The 15,138-nt window shown below is 44.2% G+C and overlaps 1 protein-coding gene across 1 annotated transcript; it reads right to left on the bottom strand.

The window, feature by feature from the left end:
• Window positions 1–2,761: 2,761 nt before the first annotated feature.
• On the bottom strand, window positions 2,762–3,927 carry LOC123068694 (serine/threonine-protein phosphatase alpha-3 isoform-like). The gene has a single exon (XM_044491313.1). The coding sequence runs from the start codon at window positions 3,890–3,892 to the stop codon at window positions 2,912–2,914; it is 981 nt and encodes a 326-aa protein (XP_044347248.1). The 5' UTR covers window positions 3,893–3,927; the 3' UTR covers window positions 2,762–2,911.
• Window positions 3,928–15,138: the final 11,211 nt, after the last annotated feature.

Below are 15,138 nucleotides of genomic sequence, written 5' to 3'. Positions count from 1 at the left end.
CGGAACGTCTTCTCCCACTGAACGCGCATCATCGAAAATCCTGAAATAAATCCAGAAATAAATATGAGCATCGGTACTTGAACCCTGCTGGGCTGGGGATACCATTGTCCACCTAATCATCCAACCACAGGTTGAATGGCTTACTTGGACATGGTTTTTCTCATGGTCTCCCTCAGATCATTTTTACTCCACGTATTAGATCTGTGTCAAGTCAAACATTTGACCAAATTTATATTAAAAAAATCAACATCTACAATATTAAATATATATAATATAAAACTACATTTCATAATGAATCTAACAATTTGATTTGGCATCATAAATGTAGATATTTTTTCTATAAATTTGGTCAAAGTGGAGATACTTTGACTTCGGATAAAACTTATGTACAAACTAAGAAAGACAGGAGGGAGTTCATACATACCACGTCGTGATGTTCATCCATCCTCGTGGTGGACTTGTGTCCTCGGGCTCTATCGTTGTGGCGGCGTTTGCTCCTGCGCCGGCGCGGAGCTTGGGAGGTAGTCCAAGAGCGGATGCAGATTGTGGTCTGCATCGTCGGCATCTGGAAGATGATGGATTGTGTGTTGGGTTCGTAGTTCGTGGCTGGTAGGTATGGTTTTCTCCTCCGACGTCCTAGTCGTGCAGGGGTGACAGGTCTTGAGTTCAATGGCATGTCCGGGGTGTTGCCCTAGTCTGATTCATTCAACGGTAATGGTTTCACCTTTGGTGAGCCGCCTTGGAGGTCCACAAAGTTGCATATCAGCGATGGAGCCGCGCGAGCTTGGGTGAGGAGGGGTGATCCGTCATTTTTTTTCCTTTGGTGGCTGTTGTGGTGGTACCGAAGGCAGGTGAAAGGTGATGGCGTCAAGCTCAATGAATTCTTCGATCTTAATTGTAAAAAAAATTCTATTGTGCAAAAGCTAGCATTCTGCTGTCTTTTCAGTCTTGTCGGGTCATGTATTGTACCATGAAAAAAATTGCAGGTGGGTGCCTGGGATGGGTCCAACTCTGAGACACGAAGCGGTTCAGGCGTGGGAAAAGTGCAAGAGGAAAATCGCGAAGCGGCGTACCTAACGGTCCGGACCACAGGTCGCTCAAAACTAATGTGGTATAAAACCTGATAAAATTTCGTTAATGCGATAATAAAAATTGGCAATGCATCCAGTAAATGAGATAATTCGGATGAAAAACTGTAGAACTAGATAATACCCCGCGCGTTGCTGCGGGAACTGCTACCAAATAATTTTTTGTTTCAAAAGATGAGAAAAATTATGAAACACGGTATAGTTGGATGTTAATTTTTTTTGAAAGAAATGTTGTTTAAAGTAAACATCTAAAAAAATTGGATGAAATTAAAAAAATGAATTATTTTAGCTTTGTTAAATTATTACTTTGATAACATATCGGCAAGGCGATGTGTGGCGAATACAACGTTGAGTAGAGACAATGGAGAGACATCTCCACCCTTGGCTAAACCTAAAATAATGATAGCAACTACAGATGTGCATTCATAAAAATATGGTCACATAGAAAAATAAATTGCAAGTTAACTCATAATTCAATTTTCTATATAAAAAAGTTGTTGATAAATCATGAGACCCAGTATTGAGTAAACCATGCATAGCGTATTGCACCCATTCACCATATTATACCAGGTAGCTCTAATTTTTTTTATTTCTCTTGTCTAGTGCGCAACCATGCATGCTTCATCATTAGATGAAGCTTAGTTCCATCATTAAAAAGGTTGCTTGGAACACTGGGTTCGAGGGAACAAAGACATCTAGCGTAATTCTATGGCTTGTAGGAGCAAAAAAGAATGGATATGAACCACAAGAGAGTTGGAATGAGAAAATAGGGGTGTTTGGCCTTTCGAAATCAGACGATCGCATTAACAACACATGAAGTCTAACCAAATGGTTAAACAGGGACTTGTGTTAGACATTTGGAGTGGATCGTATGATCTAAAGACATATATAGATAGAAAAAGAAACGTATAATAATGTGGTCGCTTGAGAGTGCACAAAAAATAGTTAATGGTTATTTGTGATAGGTTGCATGCGCATGAAGAATTAGTGGGAGCATGTGCATGAAGATTTAGTGGGAAAGAGTGTTTACTTGGTGGACCTACTTGATGGTGTGAATAGGTTGCATGTCAAGATAAATAAGACAGTGGGGATGAATCTCTTAGGTATACTAGATGTTGCCCCGCGCGTTGCCGCTGAACTGTTAATAAATAATTTAATGTTTTGAAACATAAGAAAAATATGAAACATAATATAATTTGATGATATTTTTTTGAAAGAAGTATTGTTTAGTGTAAACATTTAAGAAAATTAGATGACAAATCAAAAAATGAGTGTGATTTTTGTTCTACTAAATTATTGACAAAGCATCGTTGAGTAGAGAAAGTGGAGACATCTCCACCCTTGATTAAACCTAAAACAATGATAGCAAATACATATGTGCATTCATAAAAAAGTTGGTTGCATAGAAAAATAAAATGCGAGTTAACTCATAATTTGATTTTCTATATAAAAAAGTCACTTATAAATCATGAGGCCCGTTGCTGGATAGCAACGGAAACCCAGAATGATGTGGTTGCTGGAGAGTGCACAAAAAAATAGTTAATGATTATTTGTGATAACTTGCATGTGCATAAAGAGTTAGTGGGAGCATGTGCATGAAGAGTTAGTGGGAAAGAGTTTTTAAATGATGGACCTACTTGATGATGTTGATAAGTTGCATGTCAAGATAAATATGATAGTGGGATGAATCTCTTAAATATATAGGATAAGGTAAAAATTGAATTAGGCGTTAAAAACTGAAATTATGCAGTCTCAATAATCCAAGACGCGACGAGCTGGGGATTACATGGCAAGGCGTCTGGAACTAACATATGTATGTTGGACTAAAGACAGATAGGAGCCGGAGGAGTGGCAGTAGTCTCAGGGTGGAAGACGCGGAAGGAGCAGGCGAGGTCACCGGCGACGGTCATGACGGCGCCGTCGTTGCCGCACTTGCCGCAGTAGTTGGGTGCAGAGAACACAGTCACAAGCTTCCCGCCGGCGAACTCTTGGTCGTACCCGGCATCCTTCATCTCGTGCGCCCTGCACACCATGGCCAGCCCGTGCCTCTCGCAGAACTCCTCCACCACGTCGGCGCCGAAGGTGAAGGACGTGCTCCTGCGCGGGTCCCCCCACCCCCAATCGTCGCCGTCCGCGGCGGGGTCCGACCACAGCAGGTCGCAGACGAGGCCGGACTCGGGGACGTCGGCCAGCGGGCGCTTGATCTGGCAGATCTGGTCCGGGCTCTCGAGCTCCGGCGAGAGCCCTCCATGCACGCACAGGATCTTCTTCTTGTTGTTCTTTTTACTATCGCAGCCGACGAGCGCCGCCAGCGGGAGGCAGGCGAATACGGCGTTGAGTTCCTCCCAGAGCCTGACTATGCGGCGGGCGCGGGAGGCGCACTCGGAGTAGAAGCCGTACTGCTTGTTGACGGCGGCGCACTCGTGGTTGCCGCGGAGGAGGAAGTAGGCGTCCGGGTACTTGACCTTGTAGGCGAGGAGGAGGCAGATGGTCTCGATGCTCTGCGTGCCCCGGTCGACGTAGTCGCCGAGGAAGAGGTAGCGATTGGCGGCGGAGGGCGGCCCGGTCTCGCGGAAGAGGCGGAGGAGGTCGGCGTACTGGCCGTGGATGTCGCCGCAGATGTTGATGGGGGCGGAGAGCTCGAGCAGCGTCGGCTGCTTGAGGAGCAGCTCCTTGGCGGCCGCGCAGAGGTGCCGGATCTCCTCGCCTTTCAGCGGCGGGGCGGTGGACGGCGAGCTGATGAGGGGCGCCTCCGCGTCCAGGAGGCGCTGGATCACGTCGTCCAGGTCCAAGTCAGCCGCCATCAATCGCTCACTAGTTTTTTCTTACTGCAGGATTGATCGGAATTGCTTGATTGATTGATCGATCGCCAGAGTATCTTTGTAAGTAGAATAGGATGTACGGGCCGATCGTAGTTGTGATCGGAAGCGGAGTAGAATAGGATTATCGCTTCTCTTTTTTCTAAGGAGTTTTTTTATGGGTTTTTTTCTTGAAAGCCGCCTCAACTATCTCACCTTTAATTTTTAACGGCCGGGTTTCTATAAATAAAACTACGTTTCTTAGTTGTAAATTATTTTTTCTTTGTTTTAAGTTCATTGGAATTGATGACTGCATTTCGTTTATGTGCAATAATACAGTACGCACAGCATAGCAGCATGTTTTTGCTTATTCACATGATATACATCGGTCGAACTCTGCCGAGAATAAAATTGTGTTGTACCTCGTCTCAGAAGTGTAGCCCCCCCCCCCCTCCCCCCAATACAAATGAAGGATCATAAGCTGGGAAAGAGAAGCATGATATCTGCAAAAAAAGCATATGAGAAATTATTCAGTTCATAGTATGTGGATTAGGGATGATAAGACTGACTACACCAATTTGACAGACTAAGAGAAAACACTAGACGGATTTGGAGCAGGGTGACAACTTAGCGAAGCAATAACGCAATGACCGAAGTGCTGGAATTGAGGGCCTAACGATAGATCCATGTGTTGGCCCGTGGCAACGCACATAAATTTTGTTTTTTATTTTATGCTCTGATGGAACGGTAAAGAATTCGTTTGCCCGGCTTCCACAAAGAGTATTATCTGTTAAAGATTTTGAGAGAATTGATGTGAAGTATTTATGCTAACTACATATATTGCTTGTGTAGAATGGGTACAAGTTGAGGTAGAATTTTTTTATCATACTTGCTCAAATATCATGCAAATGAAGCTAAAGTCAACATTACTAACATTATGCGAGACTTTCTTAAGCGCATCAAGTAGATCTTAATTTGTTAACAGGTTTTTAAACTAGTAGAAAACAGGGCATACGTTTGGGCCTGGTTAGCCCATTAGTCCCGGTTCGGTCACGAACCGGTACCCATGGGCCCATTGGTCCCAGTTCGTGAGGCCAGGGGCCTGCCGGGCCTCGTGGGGGCATTGGTCCCGGTTCGTCTGGGACCTTTGGTCCCGGTTGGTGGCATGAACCGGGACCAATGGTCCTCGCTCCTGGCCCACCTCCATTGGACCCGGTTCGTGGCATGAACCGGTACGAAAGGGTGACCTTTAGTCCCGGTTCGTGCCACGAACCGGGACCATTGAGTTTCCTATATATACCCCTCGCCCGCGAGCTGAGCACTCCTAGTGCTCTGTTTTTCCTGGCCGGCGAGGGGGAGCTTTGTGGTGCTCTAGCTCACCTCCTATTCACACCAGGTGTTTGATGGAATGCCCGAGCCACACCACTTAAGCTTTCTCCTCTCCAAGCTCGACCTCCAAGCTTCATTTTCCTCAATATTTGTCTAGGTTTAGCGGTCCATCACGTCCCGTCCCTGTCTTCGCCACCGTTGATCGCCCCCGCCGATCTCGTCGCCGGCACCACCGTGGTGAGCCTCTTGTTCTTATCTTCTTTCTGAAAGGAAAAAAATTCTTACTTGTATGTTTATATAGATACTTGTATAATTTTCTTACTTTTATTATTGCTCTTTATTATTTAGTGTGATGGTTTTGGTATCCGCCCCCGTCAGCCCTCGTCATGTCTATGATTCGGATGTGGTATATATTATCTTTATAACTATTTGGTTCATTTATTGTTTATGACAATTATGCCGACCAACATGACATAGATTTTATTTATCTAGGAGGTATGTGAACCGGAAATTCCAACCGACCCTATTGTCAAGAGGTTAAATTTAGTTAAAGAAGAAAACAATTTCTTGAAGGAAAAACTAAAAAAATTGAGGAGGAGAAGATGATATTGGAGTTGCATGTTGCGGATGTCGTCGATGATCACAAGAACAAGATGGATGCAATGCGCTTGAAGATTAGAAAGATTAGAAAGTATGCCATTCATACCGAGGCTTGGTATCATTATGTCATTGGATCAATTATTACCTTGGTTGCGATTATGATCGCATTTGTTTTGGCATTGAAATGTTTTACATAGTTTCTATGTATGATTTAATTAATTAGATGCTCTGGAGAGCTATATGTTGTTAGATGAGAACTATGTATGTACTTTGGTTTTAATGTGATGATTAACTTCTATTAATTTGGTCACTTAATTATCTATTCATGATGTTCTGTAATGGTTTTTGACACACTTAATTATATATAATGCACGCAGATGAACCGGCAATGGATGTATGGTGACAAACACACCTCCGAGTACATTAAGGGCGTGCATGATTTTCTCGAAGTGGCTGAGGCAAACAAGAAGAATGGTTTTATGTGTTGTCCATGCCCTATATGTGGGAATATGAAGTCTTAATCTAACTCGAAAATCATTCACACCCACCTGCTTTATAAGGGTTTCATGCCACACTATAATGTTTGGACCAAGCACGGAGAAATAGGGGTTATGATGGAAGACAGCGAAGAAGAAGATGACAATGAGAACTATGTGCCCCCCGAATACGGTGATGCTGCAACGGGGGAAGCTGTTGAAGATCAAGAGGAACCAGACGATGTGCCCGATGATGATCTCCGCCGGGTCATTGTTGATGCAAGGAGTCAGTGTGAAAGTCAAAAGGAGAAGGTGAAGTTCGATCGCATGCTAGAGGATCACAAAAAAGGTTTGTACCACAATTGTGAAGATGGCAACACAAAGCTCAGTATTGTACTAGGATTGCTGCAGTGGAAGGCAGAGAATGTTGTGCCTGACAAAGGATTTGAGAAGCTACTGAAAATATTGAGGAAGAAGCTTCCAAAGGATAACGAATTACCCGATAGTATGTATGCAGCAAAGAAGGTTGTTTGCCCTCTACGATTGGAGGTGCAGAAGATACATGCATGCCCTAATGACTGCATCCTGTACCGTGGTGCGTACGAGGATTTGAACGCATGCCCGATATGCGGTGCATTGTGGTATAAGATCAGACGAGATGACCCTGGTGATGTTGACGGCGAGCGCCCTCGGAAGAGGGTTCCTGCCAAGGTGATGTGGTATGCTCCTATAATACCACGGTTGAAATGCCTGTTCAGAAACAAAGAGCATGCCAAGTCGATGCGATGGCACAGAGATGACCGTAAGAAAGACGGGAAGTTGAGAGCACCCGATGACGGGTCGCAGTGGAGAAAAATTGAGAGAAAGTACTCGAAGGAGTTTGAAGGTGACGCAAGGAACGTATGGTTTGGTTTAAGCGCGGATGGCATTAATCCTTTCGGGGAGCAGAGCAGCAATCACAGCACCTGGCCCGTGACTCTATGTATCTATAACCTTCCTCCTTGGCTGTGCATGAAGCGGAAGTTCATTATGATGCCAGTTCTCATCCAAGGCCCTAAGCAACCCAGCAATGACATTGATGTGTACCTAAGGCCATTAGTTGAAGAACTTTTACAGCTGTGAACTGGAAAAGGTGTACGTGTGTGGATGAGCACAAACAGGAGGAATTTGACCGGCATGCGTTGCTGTTTGTCACCATCAATGATTGGCCTGCTCTCAGTAACCTTTCAGGACAGACAAACAAGGGATACCATGCATGCACGCACTGTTTAGATGACACCAAAAGTATATACCTGGACAAATGCAGGAAGAATGTTTACCTGGGGCATCGTTGATTCCTTCCAACCAACCATCAATGTCGAAAGAAAGGCAAGCACTTCAAAGGCGAGGCAGATCACCGGAAGAAGCCCGCCATGCGTACCGGTGATCACGTACTTGCTATGGTCAATGATTTAAATGTAATCTTCGAAAAGGGTCCCGGCGGACTATCTGTTCTGAATGACGCTGAGGGACACGCACCCATGTGGAAGAAGAAATCTATATTTTGGGACCTACCCTACTGGAAAGACCTAGAGGTCCGCTCTTCGGTTGACGTGATGCACGTGACGAAGAACCTTTGCATGAACCTGCTAGGCTTCTTGGGTGTGTATGGGAAGACAAAAGATACAGCAGAGGCACGGGAGGACCTGCAACGTTTGCACAAAAAAGACGGCTTGCCTCCAAAGCAGTATGAAGGTCCTGCCAGCTACGCTCTTACCAAACAAGAGCAGGAAATCTTATTTGAATGCCTGCTCAGTATGAAGGTCCCGTCTGGCTTCTCGTCGAATATAACGGGAATAATAAATATGCCAGAGAAAAAGTTCTAGAACCTAAAGTTTCATGACTGCCACGTGATTATGACACAACTGCTTCCGATTGCATTGAGGGGGCTTCTACCGACAAACGTTCGATTAGCCATTGTGAAGCTATGTTCATTCCTCAATGTAATCTCTCAGAAGGTGATCGATCCAGAAATCCTACCAAGGTTAAGGAGTGATGTGGCGCAATGTATTGTCAGTTTCGAGTTGGTGTTCCCACCATCTTTCTTCAATATCATGACGCACGTCCTAGTTCATCTAGTCGACGAGATTGTCATTCTGGGCCCTGTATTTCTACACAATATGTTCCCCTTTGAGAGGTTCATGGGAGTCCTAAAGAAATATGCCCATAACCGCGCTAGGCTAGAAGGAAGCATCTCCATGGGCCATCAAACAGAAGATGTCATTGGGTTTGTGTTGACTTCATTCCTAACCTTAAGAAGATAGGTCTCCCTCAATCGCGGTATGAGGGGAGACTGGGTGGAAAAGGCACGCTAGGAGGGGACTCAATAGTATGTAGGGACGGGCATTCTTGGTCTCAAGCACACTACACGGTTCTATAGAATTCTACCTTGGTGACCCCGTATGTCGATGAACACAAGAACATTCTACGCTCCAAACACCCGGACCAGTGTGAGGACTGGATTACATGTGAACACATCAGAAGTTTCGGCAGTTGGTTCCAAACACGTCTCAGGTGTGACAACACTGTTTTCGATGACCTGTACTCGTTGGCGAGGGAACCATCTTCGACTATAATGACCTACAAAGGGTACGAGATAAATGGGAATACATTTTACACGATCGCCCAAGATCAAAAGAGCACCAACCAAAACAGTGGTGTCCGCTTTGATGCAGCAACCAATAGGGAAAAGGACACATATTATGGTTACATAGTGGACATATGGAAACTTGACTATGGAAATGATATTAAGGTCCCTTTGTTTAAGTGCAAATGGGTCAATCTGTCAGGAGGCGGGGTACAGGTAGACCCATAGTACGGAATGACATCAGTGGATCTGAACAATCTGGGGTACACAGAAGAGCCATTCGTCCTAGCCAATGATGTTGCGCAGGTTTTCTATGTGAAGGACATGTCTACCAAACCGAGAAAAAGAAAATATAAGGAAGCGGATACATCATACGATGAGCCAAAGCACCACATAGTTCTCTCAGGAAAAAGAGACATTGTGGGATTGGAGGGCAAGACAGATGTGTCTGAAGATTATGAAAAGTTTCATGAAATTCCTCTCTTCAAAGTCAAGGCTGGCCCAAGCATCCTGTTAAACGATGAAGATTACCCATGCTTACGGCGCAATAAGCAAAGAACACAAGCGAAGAAAAAATGAAGACTTTCTATCAACAACTATTATGATGATGCCTTTGATGTACAATATCACTGTAGTTACATTTGAACAAATGAAATCCCTTTGTAATAGATGGGTTTTCGTCCGAAACCCTGATACTTCCAAAGAGATTGTCTGTTTTATATCCAGTTTTTAGCACATGCTATGTGGGTGAAATGATGATACCATGCCAACTTTCAACCTTTTCAGAGTTCATTTGTAGTGCTTTTAAATTTAAGGGTCATTTAGCTCAAATAATGAACAAATAGCAAAAAGAATGAACTAATAGCAAAAAGAATGAACTAAAAGCAAAAAGAATGAACTAAAAATAATCAATTAAAATATTCTGTTATGATCAAAGTATTTTATGTTCAAAACATTAAAAGCAAAAAAGAATTTTCATAAAGAATTTTTTTGTTATAAACTTTAATAGCAAAAAGAATTATCATAAAGAATTTTTGTGTTAGAAACTAAAATAACAAAATATGTTTTTGAATATAATGATAAAACACAGTAATATTAAATAGCAGGAAAAAGAATCACTCAAAAATCTATGTTTATAGTAAAGTTATTCAAAAACTAGTGATTCACAGTGATAACCCACAAGTATAGGGGATCGCAACAGTTTTCGAGGGTAGAGTATTCAACCCAAATTTATTGATTCGACACAAGGGGAGCCAAAGAATATTCTCAAGTATTAGCAGATGAGTTGTCAATTCAACCACACCTGGAAACTTAGTATCTGCAGCAAAGTGTTTAGTAGCAAAGTAATATGATAGTGGTGGTAACGGTAACAAAAGTAAAGACAGCAAAAGTAATGTTTTTGGTATTTTGTAGTGATTGTAACAGTAGCAACGGAAAAGTAAATAAGCGAAAACCAGTATATTGAAAACTCGTAGGCACTGGATTAGCGATGGATAATTATGCCGGATGTGGTTCGTCATGTAATAGTCATAACGTAGGGTGACACAGAACTAGCTCCAGTTCATCAATGTAATGTAGGCATGTATTCCGTATATAGTAATACGTGCTTATGGAAAAGAACTTGCATGACATCTTTTGTCCTACCCTCCCATGGCAGCGGGGTCCTATTGAAAACTAAGGGATATTAAGGCCTCCTTTTAATAGAGAATCGGAACAAAGCATTAGCACATAGTGAATACATGAACTCCTCCAACTATGGTCATCACCGGGAGTGGTCCCGATTATTGTCACTTCAAGGTTGCCGGATCATAACACATAGTAGGTGACTATAGACTTGCAAGATAGGATCAAAAACACACATATATTCATGAAAACATAATAGGTTCAGATCTGAAATCATGGCACTCGGGCCCTAGTGACAAGCATTAAGCATAGCAAAGTCATAGCAACATCAATCTCAGAACATAATAGATACTAGGGATCAAACCCTAACAAAACTAACTCGATTACATGATAAATCTCATCCAACCCATCACCGTCCAGCAAGCCTACGATGCAATTACTCACGCACGGCGGTGAGCATCATGAAATTGGTGATGGAGGATGGTTGATGATGACGACGGCGACGAATCCCCCTCTCCGGAGCCCCGAACGGACTCCAAATCAGCCCTCCCGAGAGAGATTAGGGCTTGGCGGCGGCTCCGTATCGTAAAACACGATGATTTCTTCTCTCTGATTTTTTTCTCCCTGAAAGCCAATATATGGAGTTGGAGTTGGCGCCTGAGGGCCACCAGGGGGCCCACGAGGTAGGGGGCGAGCCCAGGGGGCGCCCCCCACCCTCGTGGACAGGGTGTGGGCCCCCTGGTCTTCATCTTTTGCGAGGATTTTTTATTGTTTTTTCTAAGGTGTTCCGTGGAGTTTCAGGTCATTCCGAGAACTTTTATTTTCTTCACAAAAAACAACACCATGGCAGTTCTGCTGAAAACAGCGTTAGTCCGGGTTAGTTCCATTCAAATCATACAAGTTAGAGTCCAAAACAAGGGCAAAAGTGTTTGAAAAAGTAGATACGACGGAGACGTATTAACTCCCCCAAGCTTAAACCCTTGCTTGTCCTCAAGCAATTTAGTTGACAAACTGAAAGAGAAAAAAGAAAAACTTTTACAAACTCTGTTTGCTCTTGTTGTTGTAAACATGAAAAGCCAGCATTCAAGTTTCAGCCAATATTATGAACTAACCATACTCACCATAACACGTAGGTCTCACATTTACTCATATCAATAGCATAATCAGCTAGCGAGCCATAATAATAAAACTCGGATGATAACACTTTCTTAAAATAATCATAACATGATATAACAAAATGGTATCTCGCTATCCCTTTCTGAGACCGCAAAACATAAATGCAGAGCACCTTTAAAGATCAAGGACTGACTAAACATTGTAATTCATGGTAAAAAGAGATCCAGTCAAGTCATACCCAATATAAACCAATAGTAATGAATGCAAACGACAGTGTGCTCTCCAGCGGGTGCTTTTTAATAAGAAGGGTGATGACTCAACATAAAAGTAAATAGATAGGCCCTTCGTAGAGGGAAGCAGGGATTTGTAGAGGTGCCAGAACTCGGTTTTGAAATAGAGATAAATTATATTTTGAGCGGCATACTCTCATTGTCAACATAACAACTAAAAGACGACGATATCTTCCATGCTAAACAGATTATAGGTGGTTCCCAAACAGAATGGTAAAGTTTATACTCCCCCTCCTCCACAAGCATCAATCCATGGCTTGCTCGAAACAACGAGTGCCTCCAACATTCAACGGGTCCCAGGGGGAGTTTTGTTTGCAGTTATTTTGATTTAGTTTGCATAAAGCATGGGACTGGGCATCCCGGATACCAGCCATTTTCTCGTGAATGAGGAGCGGAGTCCACTTGTGACGCCCCCGATTCAATCGTACACTAATCATACACGCAAATATGTACGATCAAGATCAGGGACTCACGGGAAGATATCACAACACAACTCTAGACATGAATCAAAAAATAATACAAGCTTTATATTACAAGCCAGGGGCCTCGAGGGCTCGAATACAAGCTCGATACACAAGAGTCAGCGGAAGCAACAATATCTGAGTACAGACATGAGTTAAACAAGGGTGCCTTAAGAAGGCTAGCACAAAAGCAACAACGATCGAAGAGGCAAGGCCTCCTGCCTGGGACCTCCTAACTACTCCTGGCCGTCGGCGGTCTTCACGTAGCAGCATCCATCGGCGGTGGCATCTGGCTCCAGGGATCCACCATCTGGTTGCATCAACCGGAAAGAAGAAGGAAGGGGGAAAAGGGGAGCAAAGCAACTGTGAGTACTCATCCAAAGTACTCGCAAGCATCAGATCTATACTAAGTATGCATTGGTATCAAATGGAAGGGATGTATCTATGGACTGAACTGCAGAATGCCAGAATAGAGGGGAAGGCCTAGCCTTTCGAAGACTAGCATCTTCACGCAGCTCCAAGCATCTTGCAGCATGTAGAAGAGTAAAGAATAGCAGTTTATATTTAACAAACATGTTGTAGTATCAACGCCCAGAGATCCTTCCTCGACTCCCTGCGAGAAAGCAATCCCGGAGCCACATATTCAAGTATCCATTTGTAGTTGTATTAGATCAGGATATAAGTTTGAACGTCCGTTACCGTGGACACGGCTATTAATAGATAATCTTCCCTGCAGGGGTGCACCACGTTTGCCAACACGCTCGATCACGTTGGCCGGACACACCTTTCTGGGGTCAATGCCCGGCCTCGGAAGATCAACACGTCGCAGCCCGACCTAGGCTCAGCAGAGAGGTCCCCGCCGGTCTACCTCCTAAGCACTCCGGGGTCTGGGCCCATCGCCCGTTGCACTCCGAATCGTTGCGCGCAGGGCGGGTCCAGGCTCCACCACTACAGGATGGTGCCGGCCCAGCCGTGCCGCACTGCTGAACTGGACGTCTGACAAAGCTTCGGCTGATACCACGACGCCGAGGCTCATAACTATTCTCACGTGGTGGTTGGTGCGCAAAGGCCAAAGGCCAATTCAGAACAAATACCCAAACCATAGTGTATTATTATCTTGCGGAGACGAGAAGAAACTCACGATAAGGTGACCCCGTCGCCCCGTCTCGAGGAAATACGGCAAGGGCTAGCCCAGCCCACTCAAGGGCGGCCTGCCGGCCCGGCCGTGCCTCGTAACCATCTTGCGGGTGCTCTTCGGGCCCGCCCGACTTCCACCAAGGTCTCAAGTAAAGTCATTGTAACCGTGTGTCTAGACATCAAGGGGAAAACCCGAGGAATCACCCCCGGAGGATTCCACTCGATGTAATCATCAAGGTGAACGTAAGAGGAACCACCCTCGAGGTTCACTCTTGAGGTGTTGAACGACAGAGCCGTATCGGGAATGGCGAAAGAGGAAATCACCCTCGATAACCACGACCGAATAGCTACACTACAGAATTATCATCAGGAGTGCGTTATGAGGGATCACCCTCGGCACTCGATAGTAGCTCTGTAGAGTCGAGCAACAAAAGGGGCGTAATGTGGTGTGAGGTGTCAGGCTCTGGTCATCGATCACGTCGATCGAGGCATCGATGATGAAGCAGGGGCAACAAGGACAAGTACTGGGGGTCACTGATGGATCACTAACCAACCTATACTAAGTAGTTTAGGATAAGCAGGTAGCTAACAATAAGCAGGTACAAAAGCAGGCTATGCATCAGAATAGGAGCAAACAATAACAGTAGCAAAATCTAATGCAAGCATGAGAGTATAGAATGGCGATATCGGGATGATCAAAGGGGGGGCTTGCCTGGTTGCTCAGACAAGGAGGGTCGTCGTCCACGTAGTCGATCACAGGGGCATCAGCAGCGGTCTCGGGGTCTACCGGAGAGAAGAGGGGGAAGAAACAGTAAGTACACGCAAACATATGCACAACATGATTATAAGCGGGGCTAGATGTGTTCTAACGTAGTGCTACGCGCTACTGGCGAAGGGGGAAACATCCGGAAAAGCTTTCCCGGTCCCGAACGTCTGTCAGACAGATGAACCAGAGAAAGTTTGCAGGTTCGCTATGCTAGAGACGTGTGGCAGATGAACGGACCACGTATCCGGATTCGTCTCGTCGTTCTGAGCAACTTTCATGTATAAAATTTTTTCATCCGAGTTACGGATTATTTTATATTAATTTCTAAAGTTTTCGGTATTTTTTGGAATTTCTTATTAAATCGAAAAATAATAGCAAAATGCTATGTGTACACACTGAAGTGTACACAACAGGGGCTACCGAAGCTGACATGTGGGACCTCTTGACTAAGGTGACCTAGTCAACAGGGAAGGTGGGGTCCAGGTGTCATTGACTAGCAGCTATTTGTTTTAACTAAATTGATTTAGATAGGAGGGACCCACATGTCATTTGCTAGAATACTAGTTAGTATTAAACTAGTCCTGGTCTAATTAAACCCCCCACACACACAGCACGTAATTCACTATGCTAGGGGTTAAACCTGTTCTTTGTTATCAGAAGATAGCATTTAGTCATTTTTGTAGGATTTAATCCATGCATCGAAAGGATTTGATCTAGTGGGAACATTTGAGCCTTGCCAAGTGTACTACGTACTCATATTATTTTTACACATATTAACAATTGTTTAACCGCTGATTAGGGGCTGTTTAGGGGGTTAGTTAGTGCAAA

Source organism: Triticum aestivum, chromosome 3B, assembly GCF_018294505.1.
Source record: "Triticum aestivum cultivar Chinese Spring chromosome 3B, IWGSC CS RefSeq v2.1, whole genome shotgun sequence".
Classification (NCBI taxonomy): domain Eukaryota; kingdom Viridiplantae; phylum Streptophyta; class Magnoliopsida; order Poales; family Poaceae; genus Triticum; species Triticum aestivum.
This window is presented reverse-complemented; position numbering and strand designations above follow the sequence as displayed.